This window comes from Pipistrellus hanaki, assembly GCF_964339955.1.
Source record: "Pipistrellus hanaki genome assembly, chromosome: 5".
NCBI lineage: Eukaryota > Metazoa > Chordata > Mammalia > Chiroptera > Vespertilionidae > Pipistrellus > Pipistrellus hanaki.
Window position 1 is genome coordinate 26,894,045 of NC_140507.1, and position 23,255 is coordinate 26,917,299.

General features: G+C 46.3%; 2 protein-coding genes across 7 annotated transcripts in view; one reads left to right on the forward strand and one right to left on the reverse strand.

The window, feature by feature from the left end:
* On the forward strand, window positions 1-17,006 carry SLC23A1 (solute carrier family 23 member 1). Of its 5 annotated transcripts, none has more exons than XM_084885087.1 (15): window positions 1-154; window positions 760-894; window positions 1,274-1,431; window positions 2,836-2,924; window positions 3,088-3,155; window positions 3,341-3,522; window positions 3,655-3,775; window positions 4,032-4,188; window positions 4,502-4,649; window positions 5,453-5,558; window positions 5,819-5,948; window positions 6,054-6,197; window positions 6,686-6,781; window positions 9,720-9,986; window positions 14,738-17,006. In XM_084885087.1, exons 1-14 carry the CDS (start codon window positions 119-121, stop codon window positions 9,965-9,967), a joined length of 1,818 nt encoding a protein of 605 aa, XP_084741213.1. In that variant the 5' UTR covers window positions 1-118; the 3' UTR covers window positions 9,968-9,986; window positions 14,738-17,006. The 5 variants fall into 5 exon arrangements, with proteins under 5 accessions (XP_084741213.1, XP_084741212.1, XP_084741211.1 ...); XM_084885086.1 differs by lacking the exon at window positions 14,738-17,006 and adding an exon at window positions 10,563-10,639; XM_084885085.1 differs by lacking the exon at window positions 14,738-17,006 and having other exon boundaries at window positions 9,720-10,545.
* PAIP2 (poly(A) binding protein interacting protein 2) overlaps window positions 13,256-23,255 on the reverse strand; it is an 18,886-nt gene continuing 8,886 nt past the window's right edge. For both annotated transcript variants that reach the window (XM_084885121.1, XM_084885122.1), the window contains exons 2-4: window positions 18,400-18,563; window positions 17,013-17,192; window positions 13,256-14,246 (exon numbers count right to left, since the gene is read on the reverse strand). In XM_084885121.1, coding sequence (XP_084741247.1) covers window positions 14,190-14,246; window positions 17,013-17,192; window positions 18,400-18,537 — 375 coding nt within the window. In that variant the 5' untranslated portion in view covers window positions 18,538-18,563 and the 3' untranslated portion in view covers window positions 13,256-14,189. The remainder of the gene's footprint in view (window positions 14,247-17,012; window positions 17,193-18,399; window positions 18,564-23,255) is intronic.

Below are 23,255 nucleotides of genomic sequence, written 5' to 3' on the forward strand. Positions count from 1 at the left end.
GGGATCTGGTTACAGATTTACCTCGCACCATGTCTGATATGTGGAGTAAAGTCCTCCTTGGCCGTTCTATAGCCATCTCCTCTTCTCTTCAGGACCTGCTCCCACCTGCGTCCCAGAGATGAGGGCCCAGGAGGAGCCCGAGGGCCGGCCGCAGGTGCTGGGGGAGGGGTGGGAGCTGGGCAGGGCGGGGCGCGGTGGGGGCTGGAGGAGCCGCACACAGGCTTTCTCCCTGGGAGGGCAGAGACAAAGGTTCTTATAAACTCGATCAAGAGTGACTGTCCTCGGCTGAGCCTGGCTATCGGGGGGTGGGGTGGAGGTGGCAGCGGGAGTGAAGGAGCCTCGGGGCTCGCTGACTCCAGCTTGAGTGCCAGTGGGACACAGCCTATCCCCCCACAGTGCCACCCCAAGGACCTCTTCCAAAGGGCAGAGGCAGACCAGATTGGGCCCAAATGGGCCTGTCCACAGTCTCCAGCCCTCTTGGCCCCTTTCCTGTGTCCCCCCAGGCCTCTGACGTAGGGATGGAATGCCTGAGTCCCGAGGGCCCCAGGGGCCAGCACAATGGACTGTGCGGTGGGAGCCGGGTAGAGCCAGGCCGAGGGACAGCTGGGTGTATGCACCGTGAGGGGGGTGAGGAACCCAGGCTCAGAGCCCATTCTGAGGAGCTGACGGGCCACTCAGGTACCTGATGGATTCTGGGGCAGAATCGGCTCTCCAGTGTCCACCTCTCCACCCTGAGTGACTGTCCTCTGCTGCCCCCAGCGTGAGGACCTGGGCTCAGCAGGGACCTCCACGAAGGACCTGCCGGCGTCCCCGCCCCCGGAGCCCAAGTTGGACATGCTGTACAAGATCGAAGACGTGCCGCCCTGGTATCTGTGCATCCTGCTGGGCTTCCAGGTGGGCTTCCCTGACCGGGCCCCACCGCTCACTCCCCAGCCCCTCCCTGGCCGCCAAGGTCGTCCTGGGTCACAGGAAGAGAAGCCCAAGGTCAGCAGCAGTGACTGGACCAAGCACGGGTGGGGAAGAGGGTTATGGGTCCAAGAGAGGATCAATCCCCTGGGAGCAAGAATCAGTGACAGGGGAGAGGGCCACGCCATTGGGGACAGAGAAGCAATCCCAGCCAGGGGAGCATAGCCCTCTGGGGACGTCCTGGGCGGATATGCCGCCTCCGAGGGCAGCATAGCTTTGGGCCCACGGAGGCTGGCATGAGAACTACCAGGGGGCCCTGTCTCCATGTGAGTTCTGTGGGTCTCATGCACCCCCCCCCACCCTCTAGCATTACCTGACGTGCTTCAGTGGCACCATCGCTGTGCCCTTCCTCCTGGCCGAGGCGCTGTGTGTGGGTCGTGACCAGCACATGGTCAGCCAGCTCATTGGCACCATCTTCACCTGCGTGGGCATCACTACCCTCATCCAGACCACCCTGGGCATCCGGTGAGCTGCCCCACACCCTCCCCCACCCCGCCACACACACACACACAGACACACACACACACAGACATACACACACAGACATACACACACAGACACAGACACACAGACACACACAGACACACACACAGACACACACACACAGACATACACACACACAGACACACACACACAGGGACACAGACACACACACACACAGACACACACACACAGACACACACACACAGACACACGCAGGGACACAGACACACACACACACACACAGGGACACAGACACACACACACAGACACACACACACAGGGACACAGACATACACACACAGACACACACACACACAGACACACACACACAGACACACACACAGACACAGACACACACACACAGAGACACACACACACAGACACACACAGGGACACAGGGACACACACACACACACAGGGACACAGACACACACACACACAGACACACACACACAGACATACACACACAGACATACACACACAGACACACACACAGACACAGACACACACACACAAACATACACACAGACACACACACACAGAGACACATAGACACACACACACAGACACACACACAGAGACACAGACACACACACACACACAGACACACACACACACACAGAGACACAGACGCACACACAGACACACACACACAGACACACACACACACACACACACACACACAGTGCAGCAGCAGCAGCTGGAGCAGGTGGTCTCTCTCAGAGGACTCATGGGACAACAACAACAACAAAAGCTGCCCTCTGCCCCAGCCCGCTGCTGCTTCTCCCAGACCAGCCTTAGAGCCGGGCCGCTGCGGTCCTAGCCTGGCACCTGGCACCCCTCGAGGACGAGGAGTCTGTGGAATTAGGGGATGTGCCTTAGCTGGGCGAGGATTGGGCCTGGTGCCCGCTCACCAGGCTGATTCCGTCCTTCGCGGGGACCACCCATTTCCCTGGTCCGGGCCTCTTCAACAGTCTACCTACCTTCCCGCCCCCTGTGCACAGCCCAAGGTGGCCAGAGCACGGTGGTGTGGCGAGAGGAGGGAGGAAGGTTGTCAGTGCGGCTTGGATGCAAGAAATAAGCTGTCCACGTCTCTGCATGTGGCCCTCACAGTGCAGAGAACACGCTGAGAAGGAAAGGGGCAGGTGTGGGCCAGGGACTCCATTTATTTTTCTCCTTGGGCCCCCAAAATGTTAGAGAGTCCTGCCTAGGGCCTCAAGGACTCCCTCTGCTCGGTCCCTGCCCTATCCCCATGTCTCTGTCCCTTCGTGTGATCCTTTCTGCCTCCCCCCGTCTGTGCCCTTTCCCCATCTCCCCTGTCTGTGTGTCCGTCTCCCCCGCCCACCCGCACTGCTCCCCACCCTTGCTCTGTGCTTCCCCTTCCAGGCTGCCGCTGTTCCAGGCTAGCGCCTTTGCATTTCTGATCCCAGCTAAAGCCATCCTGACCCTGGAGAGATGGAAATGTCCCCCAGAAGGTGGGCACCCTCGGGGGTGTGCTGGAGGGGGGACCAGAAGCCTGGAGGTCTGGGTGACTGTCCCAGGTCCAGACACCAGGATGCATTTCTGGCAGCAGCATCTTCTCTCCCTGTGTCTCCGTTCCCTGTTCACGTGTGTGTGTACCCCTGTCTCTGCCCCCAGAGGAGATCTATGGCAACTGGACTCTGCCCCTGAACACGTCTCACATCTGGCACCCCCGGATAAGAGAGGTGGGTTCCCACGTGGAGCAGAAGGGCAGACACAGGACTGAGGAGGGGGCTAATAGGGGCAAGGGCCACAGGTGAATTGGGAGATGCAAGACAGGTTAGTCCAGAGCTTCTTTTTCTTCTTCTTTCTTTAATGTAGAGGTCATGGCTTCTATATAGCGACTTATAACTGACCTTCACTCTTCCAGGTCCAGGGTGCAATCATGGTGTCCAGCGTAGTGGAAGTGGTGATCGGGCTGCTGGGACTGCCTGGGGCCCTGCTCAGCTACATCGGGCCTCTCACGGTCACCCCCACCGTCTCCCTCATTGGCCTCTCTGTCTTCCAAGCGGCTGGTGACCGAGCTGGCTCCCACTGGGGAATCTCAGCTTGGTGAGCGGACACCAGGATCGATCCTTGCCCAGCCCCAGCCCCCTGACCCCTGCATTTCCTTCCCCCCTCATCCCTGCCTTTTGCCCCCAGGCTGGCCTACCAGCCACCTCTTCTCTGTGCCTCTGCCCTCAGCTCCATCCTCCTGATCGTCCTCTTCTCCCAGTACCTGCGCAACCTCACCTTCCTGCTGCCCGTCTACCGCTGGGGCAAGGGCCTCACCCTCCTCCGCGTCCAGATCTTCAAGATGTTTCCTGTGAGAAGCTGACAGACAGCTGGGTCTGGGGCTAGGGCAGGGGCTGAACGTGTGTCTAGGGCCAAGGTGGGGAACAAGGGCCGGAAGAGCAGGGGAACTAGAGCCAGAGCAGAGATGAGATCCCAGCCAGAGCCTGGAGCAGGTGCTGGGGCTGGGATCGAGAGCTGGGGCTGGGGGTTGAGCTGCGGTAAAGGCTGGTAGCTCGGAACAAGACCCCCGGGGTCCTCAGCGTGCCCGTCCTCACGCCCCCCTTCAGATTGTGCTGGCCATCATGACCGTGTGGCTGCTCTGCTACGTCCTCACGCTGACGGATGTGCTGCCCACAGACCCTGCGGCCTATGGCTTCCAGGCACGAACGGACGCCCGAGGGGACATCATGGATATTGCACCCTGGATCCGAATCCCCTACCCCTGTGAGCAACCCCACCGGGGCCCCTTGGCCTCCAACTCTGACCCCAGGACAGCTGGTGATAGAAGTAGCACTAGCTGCACATGGATCGGGTGCCAGGCAGAGTGCTGCTTAACTCAAGACGAAGCCTCACCCTGAGCTTTGTGACTCTGAGTGGTCCCAAATGAGCTCCCGCAACTGTACAACTCCCACCCCAGCTTGAGATCCCTTTAGCCACCCCCCCCCAAAAAAAAACAAAAAAAAACAAAACCTGCCTAGCCTACCTCCTAACCGACACGGGGGCACTGTATCCATCCTCTGGTCTCCCCTGAACCCAGGTCAGTGGGGCCTGCCCACAGTGACTGCGGCTGCTGTCCTCGGGATGTTCAGTGCCACACTGGCGGGCATCATTGAGTCCATCGGAGATTACTATGCGTGTGCCCGCCTGGCTGGTGCACCACCCCCTCCAGTACATGCCATCAACAGGTATGCCCACCTGCCCTCCCCAATATGATTCCCTCTGAGGCCACTCAGGAAGCAAACGTGGGGACAGAGTTGAGTCCCCAAAGATGTAGATTTGAGCAAGTCACTAGTACTCTCCAGACCTCGTTCTCCTGACTCACGATATGGGGTGGATGTTCTCATCTCTCACCCTGAGTGTTGTGAGCAGTGGAGGAGATAATGGAGTCCGAGGGAAACTAGTCATGGACAGCCTTCCATGCGCTGAGCCCTCAACGTGTGTTCTTTTATGCAATCCACCAATGGTTGTGAGACAGCTCTCCTTTAAAAAAAAAATAAATATATATATATATATATATATATATATATATATATATATATATATATATTTTTTTTTTTTTTTTTCTTTTTATTGATTTTTTTACCGAGAGGAAGGGAGAGGAATAGAGAATTAGAAACATCGATGAGAGAGAGAGATGTTGATCAGCTGCCTCCTGCACACCTCCTACTGGGGATGTGCCTGCAATCAAGGTACATGCCCTTGTCTGGAATTGAACCTGGGACCTTTCAGTCCACAGGCCGATGCTCTATCCACTGAGCCAAACCGGTTTCGGCCAGCTCTCCTTCTTATCCCCGTCTTACAGATGAGGAAATTGAAACCCAAAGGGAGTCCATGCCCAGGCACGGCCTTCGTGCTCAGACCTGGGCTCCTGGCTCCCAGACCTCCCTCCGCCCCGGGGAGGAGAGCAGCATGCAGACAGCTGCGGCGTCCGAGCCAGGGACACGGGGCCGAGCCCGGACCCAGCCCTCCCGGCTCCCTTTTCTTCCAGGGGCATCTTCACCGAGGGCATCTGCTGCATCATCGCAGGGCTGCTGGGCACCGGCAACGGGTCCACCTCCTCCAGCCCCAACATCGGCGTCCTGGGCATCACCAAGGTGCCTCCCCAACCAGCAGCGCCCGGACCCCGCCCCCACGCCGGCCCCCACTCTGGACTATCCCCACCCCGTCTTTAAGAGGCCCCCTCCGCACCCCTTCCCCCCTCCATCGCGCTGCATCAGGCCCCCGCCCACCTGAGCCCCCTCTAATCAAGGCTCCGCCCACCCTCTCCCACCCCACCCACCCCACCCCAGAACTCGCCCCTGCCCACCCACCCTCTGGGATACAGCCCCACCCCCTGGTCCCCGGCTCCCGGCAGGTGGGCAGCAGGCGCGTGGTGCAGTATGGCGCGGGCATCATGCTGGTCCTGGGCACTATTGGCAAGTTCACAGCCCTCTTCGCCTCGCTCCCGGACCCCATCCTGGGGGGCATGTTCTGCACCCTCTTCGGTGAGTGCTGCGCGCGGAGCCCGGGGACAGAGCGGGTGGCTCAGTGGTGGGGCCCGCCCAGCCCGCGCCAGGCCTCTCAGGCGGCTCTCCTGCGCCCTCCCTCAGGCATGATCACCGCCGTGGGGCTGTCCAACCTGCAGTTCGTGGACATGAACTCCTCCCGCAACCTCTTCGTGCTCGGGTTTTCCATGTTCTTCGGGCTTACCCTGCCAAATTACCTGGATTCCAACCCCGGCGCCATCAACACAGGTGCCCCCACCCGTCTGGATGTCATGGAGGGGAGGGCAGGGGTGGTGGGTCTGACTTTCCAAGGCTCCTCCGCGCAGCCCGAGCAACAACTGCACAATTCTGGGTGCTAGTCAGCAGCCGGGAAGCTAATTAGCAGGTGTCCTGTACTGAGACACTTTCTGTGGGCAGGCATGGAGCTCGACACGTGCTCATTTGATTTTCACAGCAGCCCCGTGAGACAGATGCTATCGCTTCCACATCAGATGAGGAAGGCGAGGCTTAAATGACTTGTCTTGTGACAAGTAGGAGCTAACTTGCAAAACTGGGCTGTGAGTCCAGGGGTGGGAGAGGCAGAGGCCCAGGCGGGCTTGAAAGCTGGGGTCTGTAGTGTCCACCACCATCCGGCTCCATACCTGCTCCAGGGAGTCGGCAGGCTGCACACGTAGAGGGAAGTCCCTGAGGTCTGTTCTCCAGGTGGGTCATCTACTGGCCCTTGGCATATCCCACAGGCGTTCCTGAGGTGGACCAGATCCTGACTGTGCTTCTGACCACGGAGATGTTCGTGGGCGGGTGCCTTGCTTTCCTACTGGACAACACAGTGCCAGGTATGCACCAGCTCTGGAGGCAGACAGAATGAGGCTGGGCTCATCTGCATTTCAACAGAAGGCTCGGACCCGAGCCGTGGCTGGGTCCTAGCGATGTAGGCAGGGAGAAGCAGGGAACAGACGGGCTGGTGGAGTGCCCACTGGCTGGAGGGAGAAACCTCTGGCCAGCCGGGCACAGGCATGCCTCTCATAGGTCCTGAAGAGGGTGGGGCTAGGAGTCACTCCGGGGCCCTTGTCTTTTCTCTCCATTTTTTGTTAGCCACTGGAGTGAGGGGTGCTTTGCTTTATTAGGACAGATACAAATGCGGCTTTAGTTTTTTGGTTTTTTTTTTTTTTTTGCAAAACCCACTCCAGTGCAAGCAGCCTGCAACAGTGGCTAATAGGAAGAGCCCTAACTTTCTTTGCTATAATTAGGGCTTTTTGGCGGGATTGTGGAGGATACTTTGTGAGTGTTCCCGAGAATCCTCCTGGACCACATTTATGTGCCCAGTAAATATATAAAATATGTCACCAGGTGTCCTAACTAGTAACCGACATTGTTACCATTTACCAAACATCTTCTAGGCATCTCATCCTTAAAAAACTATCCTGTGAGGCAGACTATCGCATACTCACTGAAGGCCACGTTAGCAGATTTGTAACTTTGCAAATCTGGGATTTTAACAAAGTCCATGTGATGCAGCCTGTGGCCTGTGAGTCAGTCACTGCCCCCCAGGCCCTCTGCTGGAAGGTCTCAGGGGAACCGGAAGGTCAGGGAAAGCTCCCCGGAGAAAGGGTTCAGACTGCCTCAGTCCAGGGAGAGGAGGGATGGCCACAGCAGGATGGCCCCCTATCCCCCACCATTTGCCAATTTAAACATGGCGGCAGACCCACTAGCTTCCCTCTCTCTGAAGATGCAAGCAGAGGCTGGCTATGCACAGCTGGAGAGCTGCAGTGTGGGCCAGGGCCAGGGCTCCCTGGCACTTTCAGACGGTATCAGATGATGAGGGAGTTCTTGGTAACAGCTGCCCATTGGATGGATGGGTGGTAAGCGAACATGGCACCCACCTTTCCTCATGTAAGGAAGCTGGGCTGGGGACTGGAGCAGCCTATCCTGGGAACCTGAAACAGGAAACTTGCAGCCTCGAAGCCTAGGGAATCTGGGGAGGTGGAGGCATCAGGTGGGCAGCTATAAACTGAGGGCTCCTCTGATTTGGGTGGCTGGATTAAGCTAATTAGATGTTAACAGTCTTACACTGCTTCGTGAAGTTCCTCATATCCCATTCCTCAACCCAACTGCCCATCAGCAACCATCCTTGCAAGATTATATATTATACCACACAATCTTCAACAGTTTTTCAATATACACTGAGGAAGAATCTGAAGCTCAGGTTAGTGAAATCACTTGCCTACAGTAGTACAACCTGGATTCCAACCCAGGTCTGGCTAGCTCAGAACTCAAGTCCTTACCACGGAGTCAGTTTTCTTCTGTGGGATGAGAACACTTTGCTGATATACCACTTTACGTTTGCTCTTTCTCTTTGTCTAGCTGCAACCCAACCTTAGAGAGGAAGCCAATTTAGTCCAAGTGGTAGAGGAACTGACCAGTTTGGCTCTGGATTAGACACTAAAGGAGATGGGCCAAAAGAAAAAAAAAAGTGTTTGTTTTGAGGAGCTCCTAGCACAAGACAGGAAGTAGAACTGAGTTTAAAGCAATTCAAAGCAGTAAGATCAATAAGCCTGGGCTGAAGTCATCTGGAGCAGCGGTCCCTCACAGGTGGTCCGTGGGTCACTGGTGGTCTGTGAGGTTTTCCTGGTGTCTAGAATGGAAGAGACTTGGGAAAGAAGAGAGCACTACAGCTAGGGAGGGATAGGAAAGGCGAGGGAACTCTGGACTACCTGTTGTGTGTCCTAGCAGTGATGGGGAGGAGGTGCAGTCAGTCCTGTGCCACACCATCTCTTCCCCTTCCACTCTGCCTACCGGTGCTCTTTGTGCAGCCAGGCCCAGGTCAAACAGCACCTCCTCCAAAGACTCTTCCTTGAGGACCCCAGCCTAACCCTAGTGCCCTCTCCTCTGAGCCTAAGACACTTTTCATTTGCATTACTCATGGGGGGTCTCAAGCTGGGTTGCAAGCAAATAGAAATCTCTCTCACCATAGATTTATACAGTGCCAGTCTTCATCAACCAGCCCTCTTGTGAAAACCTCAAAGATCTCATGCACCCCTCGCCACTTTGTAGGGCAAATTCCCTGACTTATAAAAAAATTCCTGCCACCACTACTGAAAAATTTACATACCTTGACTTTCTGAGGTTGTATTATAAAAACAAAAGATTATTTTCCAAATATAAAATCATATTAACACTGATTATAATGTTTCAATATACACCAACCTTCCCCCATAGCAGAGTCTGGGCACTTTATGGTATCCAATAGCCCAGCATACACTAGCCCCGTGGTCGGTAAACTGCGACTCTCGAGCCACACGAAGAAGTTTAAAGTTTAAAAAATTTGGCTCTCAAAAGAAATTTCAATTGTTGTACTATTGATATTTGGCTCTGTTGACTGAGTTTGCCGACCACTGCACTACCCCCATGTTCAAGATGTAGGATGACAATTACTGAACCTTTCTGCCAGTTTCTTCATCATAAAATTTTGTGCATTCGTGCCATTAACCTCCTTCAGATATATTTGAAGAAATAAGATAATGAAATTAAGGCACTTAGCACAGAACCTGGCATATTATAGGTACACAATGAACACTAATTGTAACCATATTCTTTAGAGTTCCCTAGAGCTCTGGCCAAGTTAGCAGCTGAAAAAAACAAATTCAACTGTTTTTAGAACCAGACAGTATTTAAGAGTCAAGACAATTCCAGAAGTCTGCTTCAGAACTAGATGGGAAGGGCAGGAGCTGATTGTGACTGGCTTTGATGTGTGGTCCCACTGTCCTTTTCCAGGAAGCCCAGAGGAAAGAGGCCTGATACAGTGGAAGGCTGGGGCCCATGCCAACAGTGAGATGTCTGCCAGTCTCAAAAGCTACGATTTCCCCATTGGGATGAACATGATAAAAAGGATTTCCTTTCTGAAATACATCCCTATCTGCCCAGTCTTCAAAGGATTTTCTTCAAGGTCAAGCAATCAGCTTCCAGTTCCAGAAGATATTTCAGAAAATAGAGAAACTGGGACTGTTTGCACCAAAGTCTGAAAAATTACTCCCAGAAAAGGTAGGATGTGTTAGTCTATGGCTTTTGTAAGAGGATTGAAAAATCATTCTTATATGCTTTAACCAAAGGAAAACCAAACTATTTGGTTTCCCTTTTTGTGAGCTATGTGAGCGTCTTCAAGGGAAAGGTAAACTGGGTTAAAAAGTCAACATGTGGATTTGGAGTAGAATTCCTTAGCCATGTTATAAATGAGAGTGGAACTTCCCAACTGGTGTGGGACACTAAGAGGTCACAGTATGCTGAAATACCGATCCCGTCAGCCTTCTGGGTATCTGGGCAAAAGCTCAATCAACTGAAATAAACTCCAGCCACCGGCAGCCAGCCTCATCTCTGCATTCCCATAACCTGAATAAATAACACTTTATGACGTGGAAAAGTTTGAGAAATGCTGACATAGCACAAGAACCAGAAAAATTCTCTCATATGCCTTGTTTCAGTAATGGCCAAAAAATAAAAACAGGATGACTTTAGTTACCCTAAAACTGTACCATATAGGCCTTGGGGTGAATATTTGTCCCAAGGACTTCAAAAGGAAGTAGCAATGCTTTGAAACTTTCATTTCTACCCATAATGCAGGTGCCTGGCTCTCTAGTTAAACATCAGAGTAGTTTTAATGTGCATGTTCCCTAAGAAAAGGTCTAACAAAATGAATAATAATCCCTTCAATAGAACTTTCTATGTGCCAGAAATTGTCTTAAGTGCTTGATGTATATTAACTAATCACACAATCCTAAGACAAATATTGCTACTACCACCATTTTAAAACAGCGGAAACCAAGTCACAGAAAGGTTAAGTGACTTGCCCACAATTTACTGGATTCACAAGAAATCTGGCTAGTCTTTGCTCTTAATCATTAGGTCACAGTGCCTAAATTTATAAACTCCAAGTTTATTGCATTACAGTAATTTGGCAGTATGTGGAAACATGTCTGAGCTGAGAGAGAAGAGGATCTGTAAGCCTTATGATTTGGCAGCCTTCAGTGCCACTTGTGGTACTGAGCTCTTTGAAAACAGAGAGGACTGGTTACATCATGGCTCCAAAATGAACAAGAACTAAGCAGGATCATCTGCTTTAGTTTCTTAAAAAACCTGTTTATTAATTTGTTACATTAGCTACTAAAAACAAGTGGGGCACAATTGCTCACACCCAAAGATCCCCAGAGAGAATGTGAGCCAGAACTGATTAAATGGCCCTCTTAATCTTGAGCTCAACAAGCTCAAGGAAAGCAAAGAGGACATTATTAACAACTGAGTAGGGGCCATGAGGCAGAATTGTATGTGAAATCAGGAATTTGCTAGTTGCCCGACAACCTATCCCAAATTAAGATTAGCCACAAAACATTTCTATATATAGAAAGCCTAAGCAACCATTGTGACAGAATAACCAGTCACTATGACCTGCACTGACCACCAGGGGGCAGATGTTCAATGCAAGAGTTGCCCCCAGCCTGCAGGCTCTGATTGCCGAGGTTCTTACCCCCAGCTGGCAGGTCCCAATTGCCTGATCGTGGCCAGGCGTCTGGGCTGGGATGGGGAACCAAGGGTGGGGGTGGCAGATGTGGCCCCTTTCCCAGGGGGGCTGAGGGCTGGCTTCTTCTTTGGGACTAGTGGCCAACCTCCCCGGTCCCTCCCCCAATCCTTCCCCCTGGCTGGCAGGCCCGCATCACCGGATTGGGGCCAGGCCAGGGCTGGGGAACTGGAGGTGGGTGGTGGTAGACGCAGGTGGCAAAGACAGGAAAAGGCAGGGAGGTGGGAAACCTGATTGGCCCTGATCGCCAGCCAGGCCTAGGGAACTCACCAGTGCTTGAATTTTGTGCACCGGCCCTCTAGTATTTTATAAATAAACTTGTGAGGAGAAGATGGGGAAGGTCCAGATGAATTAAAATAGCAAACCAGTCCAATTTGATTAGCAATGATTTGTGAAGGGAAGAAACCAATGAAGATTATAGTAGGGTAAGGTTACCACTATACTGGTCATCCCGTTTCTTAATTGTAGGGATATCCTACAATTGCCCTAACATTATACCCTGAGGAGATCAATATGAGTTACAATAGAGGCTGTGTGATTTATTTTGCTGTTGTATTTTAATTTTTAAAAATATATATATATTTTATTGATTTTTTATAGAGGAAGGGAGAGGAAGAGTTAGAAACATTGATGAGAAACATCAATTAGCTGCCTCCTGCACACCTCACACTGGGGATGTGCCCGCAACCAAGGTATATGCCCTTGATCGGAATCAAACCTGGGACCTTTCAGTCTGCAGGCTGATGCTCTATCCACTGAGCCAAACCGGTTTCGACATGCTGCTGTATTTTAGATACTTATATAACACTAGAGGCCCAGTGCACAAATTCGTGCACAGGTAGGGTCCCTCAGGGTGGCCTGCAGGGATCGGGCCCCAGCTTGTGTCCCCAGCCTCATAGTCCTGTAGCCCTGTCTGGCACCATGCCTTGGCCTAGCACCACCCTTCCCGTGTTCCACCATCCCACCTATGGGTCAACTGATCAGGGCCGGGCCTCCCACACACAACTACTGCCATTGGTCCGTCTGTGGGGCGATTGGGCCTTTGCTTGCACATGCCTTGGCCTGGTGCCACCTGCTTACCTGCTCCACCATCCTGCCAGGGTTCCACTCTCATCGAGGCCCATTGGGGTGGGCAGTGTCTCCACAGCCAGCATGACATCACTGATGCCTGCCATGTTCTGCACTTCCCTCTGGTGGTCAGCGCATGTCATAGCAAGCATTCGAACTCCCAGTTGCGTATTAGGCTTTTATTATCCTATCTATTATAATAAAGAGGGAATATGTTAATTGACTGCCACACCCTCAAGGATGGTAGCGTCCAGTCCCCTCAGCCCTACGGGGGCGGCAGGAGCAGCATGCCTGCCTCCAGAGTCCCCTAATCCCCTCCGTCCCCCCAGGGCCACACAAGGCTCAGGTAACCAGGGCTGGCTGAGGCTTGCGCTGCTGGCAATGGCAGCAGCAGATGTGTGATGGGGCGTTGCCTTCCCCTGATTGCTGGGTGGCCTCTCGCCCGAGGGCTCCTGGACTGTGAGAGGGGGCAGGCGGGCCAAGGTCCTTGGTCACTTGGTGAAGTTTCATGCACAGGGCCTCCAGTATAGGATATCTGACACAATGGGACCTAACAAGTCTGTTCTCTCAGCAACTCTTGCCAGCGGAGTTGTCCTGAGGAACTGAGACCACATTAAAGTGAAAATCACCACTGGAGAGTCTGCATTCAGCACCAATAAACACAACCATCAGCTCAGTTCTACTATTATTTATTTTTTTAAATATTTTTGAAAAAATATAATTTTTTTACAATATTTTCAACTTAAACACTATTCACACTGAACACGTATGGCAGCTTAACCTACCCAAATATGAAGTTTAAGAAGCCAAAACTGTTCTAGCTTTGTTAAAAGGAAAGTTGTGCTGCAGACTACTGTAGTGACGGTTAACAAAGCAAGGAAAAGCACCATTCAAATCACGTTACAATTTCTTTGTTCAATTAGATTATGGGTTGGTCAAATGTTAGACTTCACAAAGACACAACTACAATGAGAATTGCAGAAGATGCAATTCTCAAATCACATACTCTCTCAGATGTATTTCTTACATGATAACATACCATAAAAGCCAATACTAGTTCTAATCTTATCACTACCTTGTAACATCAGTGACCAAAGACAGATGTGTCTACAATGAATTATTTCAAATTAACTAACAAGCCTTCCTCAGAGGATTCTTTTTGATGGGTGTAAACTTCAGTCTGAACTGAGAAATTTGCTTAACTAAAACTTAATTTAAATTTACTAATTTAAAAAAAGTTTAGAATTATTAGCAAGTGCTAGTTAAACCCAAGGGACCAGTTTAGCTTCAAAAAAGACAATTCACTAAGCTTTAAAAAGGTCATTTAATTTGGTGCTTTAACACAACTTGACTGGTGCTTCTTTCCTTGCTGTCTTCACATCCAGCCATGGGGCCAATTCTACTTTTCAGTAAATGTTTGACAGCTCTTTACTTAATAACAGTCTCAGCACTTTTATTAAGCATGCAAGACTAACAAAACTTTGGCAATGCATAAGTGTAACACAGTGACAAGAGAGAGCTTTTACAATTAAGTCTTCTAATACTGCCTTCACAGTGTGGAAATTGTGCTACATCCACCAAAAGAGGGCCCCGTCTACTCAAATATTTTAGTACTTCACCCCAGGAACAAACTCCTTTGCATTTGGATTCAGATTGCTCTTGACCTGGAAAATAAGTACATAAAAAAGCAAGTTCATTAACAGATAGCTTCAGATACTCAGAAGCATTCAACTTAGATCCACATGCAAAAACATCTAAAAACAAAAACAAAAAAACACAAGACAAAAGCAAGAACTCAGATTGATAAACTTAACCTCAAAATATCTTTGGCTAGAAAGGCAGGAACCAGATGTAAACTATATATATTACATCAAATTTAACAACTTTCTAAAGTACAAGCAGGAATTGAAATTAATTTTGCTTAAGTGTAAAAAGAAGCCTACATAAACTAAAAAAGTGTTACAGAACAAGGAATTCTGTTTCTTTACCAGTAATATTTGACTTTCTTTAAGCAGTTTCATAATATGCAAAAATATTAAACAAGTATTAAAATGATGATTAAAGTGACTGGGGAAGTGTTTATAGATTAATTTCATCTTAAGGTCTTCATTAAAAATGTGGTTATCTTTCAACAATTGTATTCTAATTCCCACAGGAAGCATGGTATTTAATAGGAAAAGAAACTATCTGGGGAGTCCGAAGACCTAGGCTGGAACCCCAGACCTGGCCCGAACTTCTTATGTAAGCCCGGCAAAGTTACTCTCACTGGGACTTCATTTTTGCATCAGTGAGGGAAAGAACCGGGCAGTTTCCAAAGACCTTAAGATACTTATACCAACATTATTCTATATTTCTAAATCTTTACTTTCCTAAGCAAATGTCAGCATTTAGGGAATAGCTGGACGTTTCCCTCTACCACATCTTGGAATACAAGTTGAAAAAGATTAAAAAAAAACAACCCAGGATGGTTTCCAGGGTCTGAAATGGAGGCATGCTGGAAGGCTTTTAGACTAATTTCTGAGCCCCCTATGTCACTTCAAGACCACAAAGCACATTAAACATGATGGAACAATAATTTAATCTTAGTTTCATAATTTATACATATACACAACCATTTCCTTGCACAGAACATATTCTTTCTTCTCTCAAAGGAAATATATATAAAAGTGTGAGGTTTAAAAAAAAAAAAAAATCAGTGTTCTTGCTTGGCAGGTGTGGCTCAGTGGTTGAGCGTTGATCTATGAACCAGGAGGTCACAGTTCGATTCCCGGTCAGGGCACATGCCTGGATTGTAGGCTCAATCCCCAGTAGGGGATGTGCAAGAGACAGCCGATCAATGATTCTCTCTCATTACTGATGTTTCAATCTTTTTCTCCTCCTCTCCCTTCTTCTCTGAAATCAATAAAAAATATATATATTATAAAAAAAAAAAAAAAAAAAAGCAGTGTTCTTTAATATGTAATCTTTTGGCAGCAACAAAAGAATAAGAAGGAATTATGTAATCTTAAGCAGATGAGATGAACAAATCAGTTTCTACACAATAAAATTATACTGGTTCTAGTTTCAAGTTACACATTATATCCAGCAAAGGGCTACACTCATCACAGCAACCAGGATTATTTGTGGAGTGAATAAAGTAGCCACAAACAAGCATAATCCAACAGACTATTCAGATCACATATTTGCTTATTTGGGTCATTTATTGCAACAAAAGCTATCTCACAGTTTAGATTTCAGTGTTCTCTAGCCCTGGCTGGGTTGCTCAGCTGGTTAGAGTATCATCCCTATACTCCAAAGTTGTTGAGTTTAATCCCCATTAGGGCACATATAAGAATCAATCAATGAATGCATAAGTGGAACAACAAATAGATGTTTCTCCCCCTATCCCTTTCGCTCTGTCTAAAAATTAAATAAAATTAACTGAAAAAACCAAATAATTCTAACCCCCCAACCACCAATGTTTAGAAGGATGGTTTACTAATGCCTGATAAGGTAGGCTGGCAGTACCCTCTGGGAGTGCTTTTTTAAAAAATAAACATGCCTAGATGATTGATTCTACAGTTCTGAAATGTAGCTGAGAAACTTATTTTGTATTTAATGCTTCATAGGTAATTATGATGCACAGCCAGGTTATAGAAAATCACTACACAGTGAACAGAAAACAACTGCAAGAAATATTTCAGTTTAGGGGTAAACTTTAGAGACCTTGTAGAAGCAAATAGATTATCAATATGAACAAAAAGTTAACTTTCTAACTTTATATTATTTTTAAATTATTTCTCATTTTAGTGAAGGACTGACTCATTAGGTTTAATTCTAGTACTGATGCCTTGTAATGACAATTCCCTAAAAATACATTTTACTATAATATCAACAATTAAACACTGAAAATAATTAAAGATGCAAATAGGTTTCTTTTCTACTAAGAGCTTATAGATGCCCTCATTAAATCACAGTTCCAAAAGGAGTTTGGGTTAACTCAAGTGAAAATCCTGGAGTTCCTGAATTCAGGAAGAAAAATCTCCAAAATTTTACCTTCCAGATAAAAATTGGCAAATTTCACCAAATGTTTAATACAAAATTTAAAGAGCAAAAATCTCTCCATCAAGCTACTTTTAAATAGGTAGGTCACATGGACATATTGTGTACTTCTTTTGGATTAATGTTTTTTTAAAAGACATTTACATATCCTAGGGCAACTGTTATCAAAGCTAAAAGCAGTGGCAAGAAGTTTGCTAGTAGTCTCAGACTAATTCCAGAGTGTTGCCAGAAGTCACTCTGTGTCATAAGTGAGATTGAGAGGCCTCTGCTTCCATAGTAAAAAGCAGTACAATTTCAGGAGAAGAGATGTAGAACTCTTCTTAAACAGATGATTGCTGGCTTTTCCATTTATGGGAAAGGTTTTAAGAAGATGAAAAATAACTTTTTACCACAAGATCTTCCAGAGAAGAGCCATCACCGATAACAAGGTCATTAAATTGGTCTTGTATTTGGTCCATGGTTTGTGGAAGATCTCGAGCTGGAATAAACCACTCATGTTCTTCTTCCTCTTCCAGCATTTCTTGGAAACAGCGTTCAATAAATTCTTCTTCCCATAACTCTTCTTCTATCTGGATTTATAATAAATAAGGGACAGTTTACAGCATACTTGGTAAGACATCATTAGAAACAGCTTGAAATATTTTGAACTATTTAAAAGCACAATGTTGTACTTCCTCTTCTGCGCTAAGAAAAAAAAAATGTTTACCATAACATCTGGGAAGATCTGTTTAGGATTTTGCTATGTCTTTACTTGTCATTGCAGAATACACTTTTTTTCCATTGAAGGTGGAGGGAAAGAAGTAACAAATAAAGGAGTGCTGACACTGAGGAATGCATGTCAGAATTACCTATGATACTTTAAAACCACATAAACCCTGAACCTACCCAAAATAACTGAAAAAAATCTTTAGAGGGTAGGCTCAGGGCATGAGTAACTTAAACAACCCTCCTCCCACAACTGATTCTCACTGAAATAAGACTACATTGTTTTACTCTTGGTTATCCATCATTGGATATGGCAAAATCAAGCTGGCTACTTATTACCCAAACCATAATCTGAAAAAGTGACAAAAGATAGAAATAGAAACTAAAAATATTGAAATAAAAGATAGTATTTATCAAGGTAGGAGAGTTTTCTAAAGAAAACAGTGGTGTTAGATTTTCAGGCTGATTGAGAACTTCAAGTGAAAAAACAAAATAATTCTGTACCCTAGTACCTATGCCTGTCTGCTCTTGAATCCCACTCTCTTGACTTTCACTGCAGCAGAGCAGTATGACTGGTGTAGCATAGTGGTTTCCAAACCTAATTGCTCACTGGAATCATCTGAGAGCTTTTAAATAACAAGTTTCCCAGGCCACACCCTTCCATCTGAATTAGAATCTCTGGGGTGGAACCCTGAAAAAAAAACTAGCTAACCTGGTAATAATCATCATCCAGATAAAATAGGAGTAGTAGCACAGAAATTCATATATCTCATAAATAAGGGACCAGATACACTGAAAATAATTAAAGATGCAAATAGGTTTCTTTTCTACTAAGAGCTTATAGATGCCCTCATTAAATCACAGTTCCAAAAGGAGTTTGGGTTAACTCAAGTGAAAATCCTGGAGTTCCTGAATTCAGGAAGAAAAATCTCCAAAATTTTACCTTCCAGATAAAAATTGGCAAATTTTTGCAGATAAAAAAACAAATACATTTAAGGAACAAATAGAGCTACATTATTTGAAGGTTGTCATGGAGTACAAAAAAAGAACATGCTTGTACATAAAACTAACTTGTCTGTTGAATTCTTCTTCATTTTCCATCCACATGTATTCTGCAAATGGATTGTCATCTTCATGAGAATGACCGTTAATAATCACATCTTCATTGATGATGCTTGGGCTAGTACTGCTGCGACTTGGATCTTTCATGGTTGGCGTTAGTTGTCGTTTTTAACCTTAAAAGAACAAAACAGTTAGTCATTTTTTTTCTTGGTGAGCATTTATTATCACCAGGCATCATGGTTAAGTGTTAAATGCACATGATATATACACACACACACACACACACACACACACACACATACATACACACACACAAATTTATTGATCTGAGAGAGAGAGAGGGAGAGAGAGAGAAACATTGATTGGTTGCCTTCCATACCTGCCTCAATTGGGAATCAAACCAGAAACCTTCTTGGTGTACAGGAGGATGTTTCAACTGAGTCATTGGTAAGGGCAGACGCACACAGTATATTAACACACATAATAAACCAAGCAATAAAAATTTTCATCCCCCCCCAAATGATTTTAATGTTTATGAAATAGCTAAGAACCCAGACTCATCTAATGTAACAATTAGTGAAGGTAATCAACTGCTTAAATGCAATACCCAAACCATTCAATTTTTAAAAATATTAGATATCCCTTGCTTTATAAAACAAGCATAATCTGGAAGGCTTAAGTCATCAAATGACTTTAAAAACCTAGAGATTGAAAGTAAAAACGAAGAAATTTAATAATCTTAGTTCCTGAGTCCTAAGATATAGTGCTGCATCTCTTGGACTTGTAACCACTCTACAGTTCACAGTTAAACCTTGAACAATATGAGTTTCAACTGTATGTGTTCAAACTTACACACAAATTTCCCCCCCAATTTACTGCAGTTCAATTGGCCAGCACAGTTCAAAGCCCTGTTGTTCAAGGCTTTGAAGTTGGGAATTTGCATATGTGGAGGGCCAGCTCTAGTTATACACAGATTTTGACTGTGGGAGGTTGGCACCTCTAACCCCTGTATATTAGCTCTATCTGTGGGTTGAGGTCAGGATTTCCCCATAATACAATGAGTTTTAGGCAACCCATCTCTTTGTGCAACCACCTCTTTATCATCTCATTTCTCTTTATTTGTGTAAAAATAATATCTAATGCTTATCTAGTTGATTTTTATACTCAATACAGGCATACCTCCTTTTTAAGCTCCACAGGTGATGTGATTTTTACAAATTTAAGGCAAATCACCAACCAATAAAAGGATTACCAATGGCTCTTAATTCAAGACTCACTTTTATGGTCGTCTAAAATTGAGCCTTCAATATCTCCGAGGTATGCCTATAGATGATAACTTGATCTAACCTAATTGATATATTGCAGGCTAAAAGTTCAACCATGAAATTTCAGATTTTTTAATATTCTACCAATTTATTAATTCTGAAATTGCTAAGAATGGGTTTATATTAAACAAGAGTTACTTATACATAATTTCAAACAGTGGTGTGATTTGTACCAAAGGAAGGAAACATATCCGATGAGTATAGTTTAAATTAAACAAAACAAAACAAAACACAAAACCAACACCTCGTTAGACCTAATTTCTCCAAAGTTATCAGGTAAAACACTAAGTAAATCTACTAGAAAAGTTTTTCTCTTGGGTTAAAACTTGCTGTGTGTGTGCTGCCTGACCCTTTAAACTAATTTGCTGGTGGTAGGTGGTCTTAACCTGATAGAGTAATGTCATTTTTCATTAAGAGGTTCTCAAACTAAAAATTACTGAGTTGTTGTTGTGTGTACACACACACACACACACACACACACACACACACACACAAAGAAGCAGAGACAGACTGAGATTTTTGTGCTAGGGGTGGGGAAAAAGAAAACATGATTTGGGTTAAGAAATTGAGGCACTGTGAAAGCAGACAAGACAGAAAACAGACAATGAGTATCTTTGATATTTTTATTTATCATCAATCTTTAATTAAATAAACCTTTATTATTAAAACACTAGAGGCCTGGTGCACAGGGTGTGTGTCCCTCAGCCCAGCCTGCACTCTCTCCAATCTGGGATCCCTCTCACAATCCAGGACTGTTGGCTCCCAACTGCTTGCTTGCCTGTCTTCCTGATCACCCCCTAACCGCTTCTGCCTGCAGGCCTGATTGATGCCTAACTGCCCCTAACTACCATCCCCTGCAGGCCTGGTCACCCCTAACAGCCCTCCCTGCAGGCTCGATCACCCCCAACTGCCCTCCCTTACAGGCCTGGTTCCTTCCAACTGCCCTCCCATACTGGCCATCTTGTGTGTTGGAGTGATGGTCAATTTGCATATCACTCTTTTATTAGATAAGATTAGATAGGATAGAGACCTGGTGCACAGGTGGGGGCTGGCTGGTTTGCCCTGAAGGGTGTCCCTGATCAGGGTGGGTGGGGGTTCCCTTAGGGTGTGGGGTGGGGTGGCCTGAGTGAAGGGCCTGTGGTGGTTTGCCAGCTGGCCACATGCCCCAGCAGCCCAAGTGGAGGCCCTGGTATCTGGGATTTATTTATCTTCTATAATTGAAACATTGAAGCCTTGACTGGAGCCAAGACTTCTGCTTGCTCTGTGGCCGCAGCCATTTTTGTTGGGATTTACTTATCTTCTATAATTGAAACTCTGTAGCCTTAAGCAGAGGCCAAGGCAGGCCAGGGCAGGCAGAAAGCTTGGCTTCCTCCATTGCTGGGGAAACCCAAGTCTCCTGCTGTCTCTGTGGCAGCAGCCATCTTGGTTGGGTTAATGTGCATATCTGCTCCTGATTGGCTGGTGGGCGTGGCTTGTGGGTGTAGTGGAGGTATGGTCAATTTGCATATTACTCTTTTATTAGATAGGAAGTTTTGACTAAAAAGGAATCAGTTCCTCTAAAGAAAATTACTAATTTTTTTTGGTTAATCCTCACCTGAGGAGATTTGTTCCACTAATAGGCTACTGAACATTTATGTGTTCATATTACACAAATTAAGTTTTAGATTTGCCTCAAATATTATGAAAAGCAGAGGCCATCAGTCAGTGTGGCTTAGTTGATGGGCACTGATCTATGAACCAGGAGATCATGGTTCAATTCCTTGTCAGGGCACATGCCTGGGTTGCTGGCTTGATCCCCAATAGGGAATATGCAAGAGGCAGCCGATCGATGATTCTCTCTCCTTCTCCCTTCCTCTCTCTGAAACCTATAAAAACAAACAAACAAAAACAAACAAACTATGCTTTTAAGGTGACTAAAGCAGGTCTAAATACAAAAGCAAATTTTTTAAAACATTTAAACAATTAGCTAATTAATTAATTAATTCTTTGTTAATACTCACCTGAGGATATTTTCCCATTGGTTTTTAGGGAGTGGGAGAGGGAAAGACAGAGAGAAACATCGATGTGCAAGAAGCACATCAATTGGTTGCCTCCTGCATATGGCCCGACCAGGAAGGAGACTGCAGCCGAGGTACATGGCCTTGACCAGAATTGAATATTGGATCTTTTGGTCATCAGGCCAATGCTGTATCCATTGAGCCAAACTGGCTAGGGCCCAAAATTTTTTGTTTTAGAAAAGTGTTTTCCATACATTTTATGAGCACAAGTTTGCATAGCACAATGAAAAATCTGTTTCAGCAAACTTTATAGTCTGGGAATCCCAAAGAACTTGAACAATTTCCTCCTTGTTTAATGCCAACCAGTAACAAATAAAATATAAACAATCCTTGGGAAAAAGGGCCCAATTCTTGCATTCAACAAGGCCCTCTCCCTCAGCTTTTTGCCTGTTAGCATGTCATCAAACAACTTATAGATTTGGTATAGATCCCAATGAAAGAGTCTATGAAATATAAGTAAATGAAATTACTTTATCATGCAATATTTGGGAAACAAATCATAACTGAAGCAAAAAGAATGAAGTTGGAGCCTGGGCACTAATCTTATACCTTAGACAACTAAGGGAAGGACAACTGCTGACCAATTTCTGGCTACAGCCAGAGGGGTAAAGATCATTTACTTTCAGAAAGTTAATAGATTTATAATTATTTAATCCAAGGTATTCTAATATAAGGTAATGTATTAGATTTTTAATTTTCTTCTATGACCTGTTCTTGATCCTACTTTTTTAAAAAAATATTTATTGATATTTTACAGAGAGGAAGAGAGAGGGATAGAAAGAAACATTGATGAGAGAGAATCATCAATCAGCTGCCTCTTGCAGACCCCACACTGGGGATGTGCCCGCAACCAATGTACATGCCCTTGACCGGAATTGAACTTGGGACCTTTCAGTCCGCAGGTCAACGCCCTATCCACTGAGCCAAACTGGTTTTGGCTCTTGACACTTCTTGAACCACTTTTTATAGTGCTTCCTTTTTATGTTTGCTATTTTAAAAAATTGAATATATAGTTCAAGCACCATAAGGTTTACAATTTTAAAGTGTAAAATCATAAAGTGATTAGCATATGTTCAACATATAAAGCCAAATGTAGCCAATGCTGCCTAAATCAAGAAATAACAGTTGGGACAAAAAAAAAAAAAAAAAGACAAAGTAAAAAGACTGGGAGGAGACACTGGTGAAGGAGATGCTTTAGGAAAAGAACTTTGAAGACCCTATAACAGGGGTCCTCAAACTTTTTAAAGTGGGGGCCAGATCACGGTTCCTCAGAGAGCTGGAGGGCCGGACTATATGAATTACTAATTCCTACTGTAACACCTCGGCTGCGCTCACTGCCCAAAAAACCTGGCAGGCCGGATCAGACTCCTCTGCAGGCCGCATGTGGCCTGCGGGCCGTAGTTTGAAGACCCCTGCCCTATAATCTCACCTCTGGACGACCTTCAGGTTTTGCACATTAAGTGGGGCTAAGAGTTGTAAACTG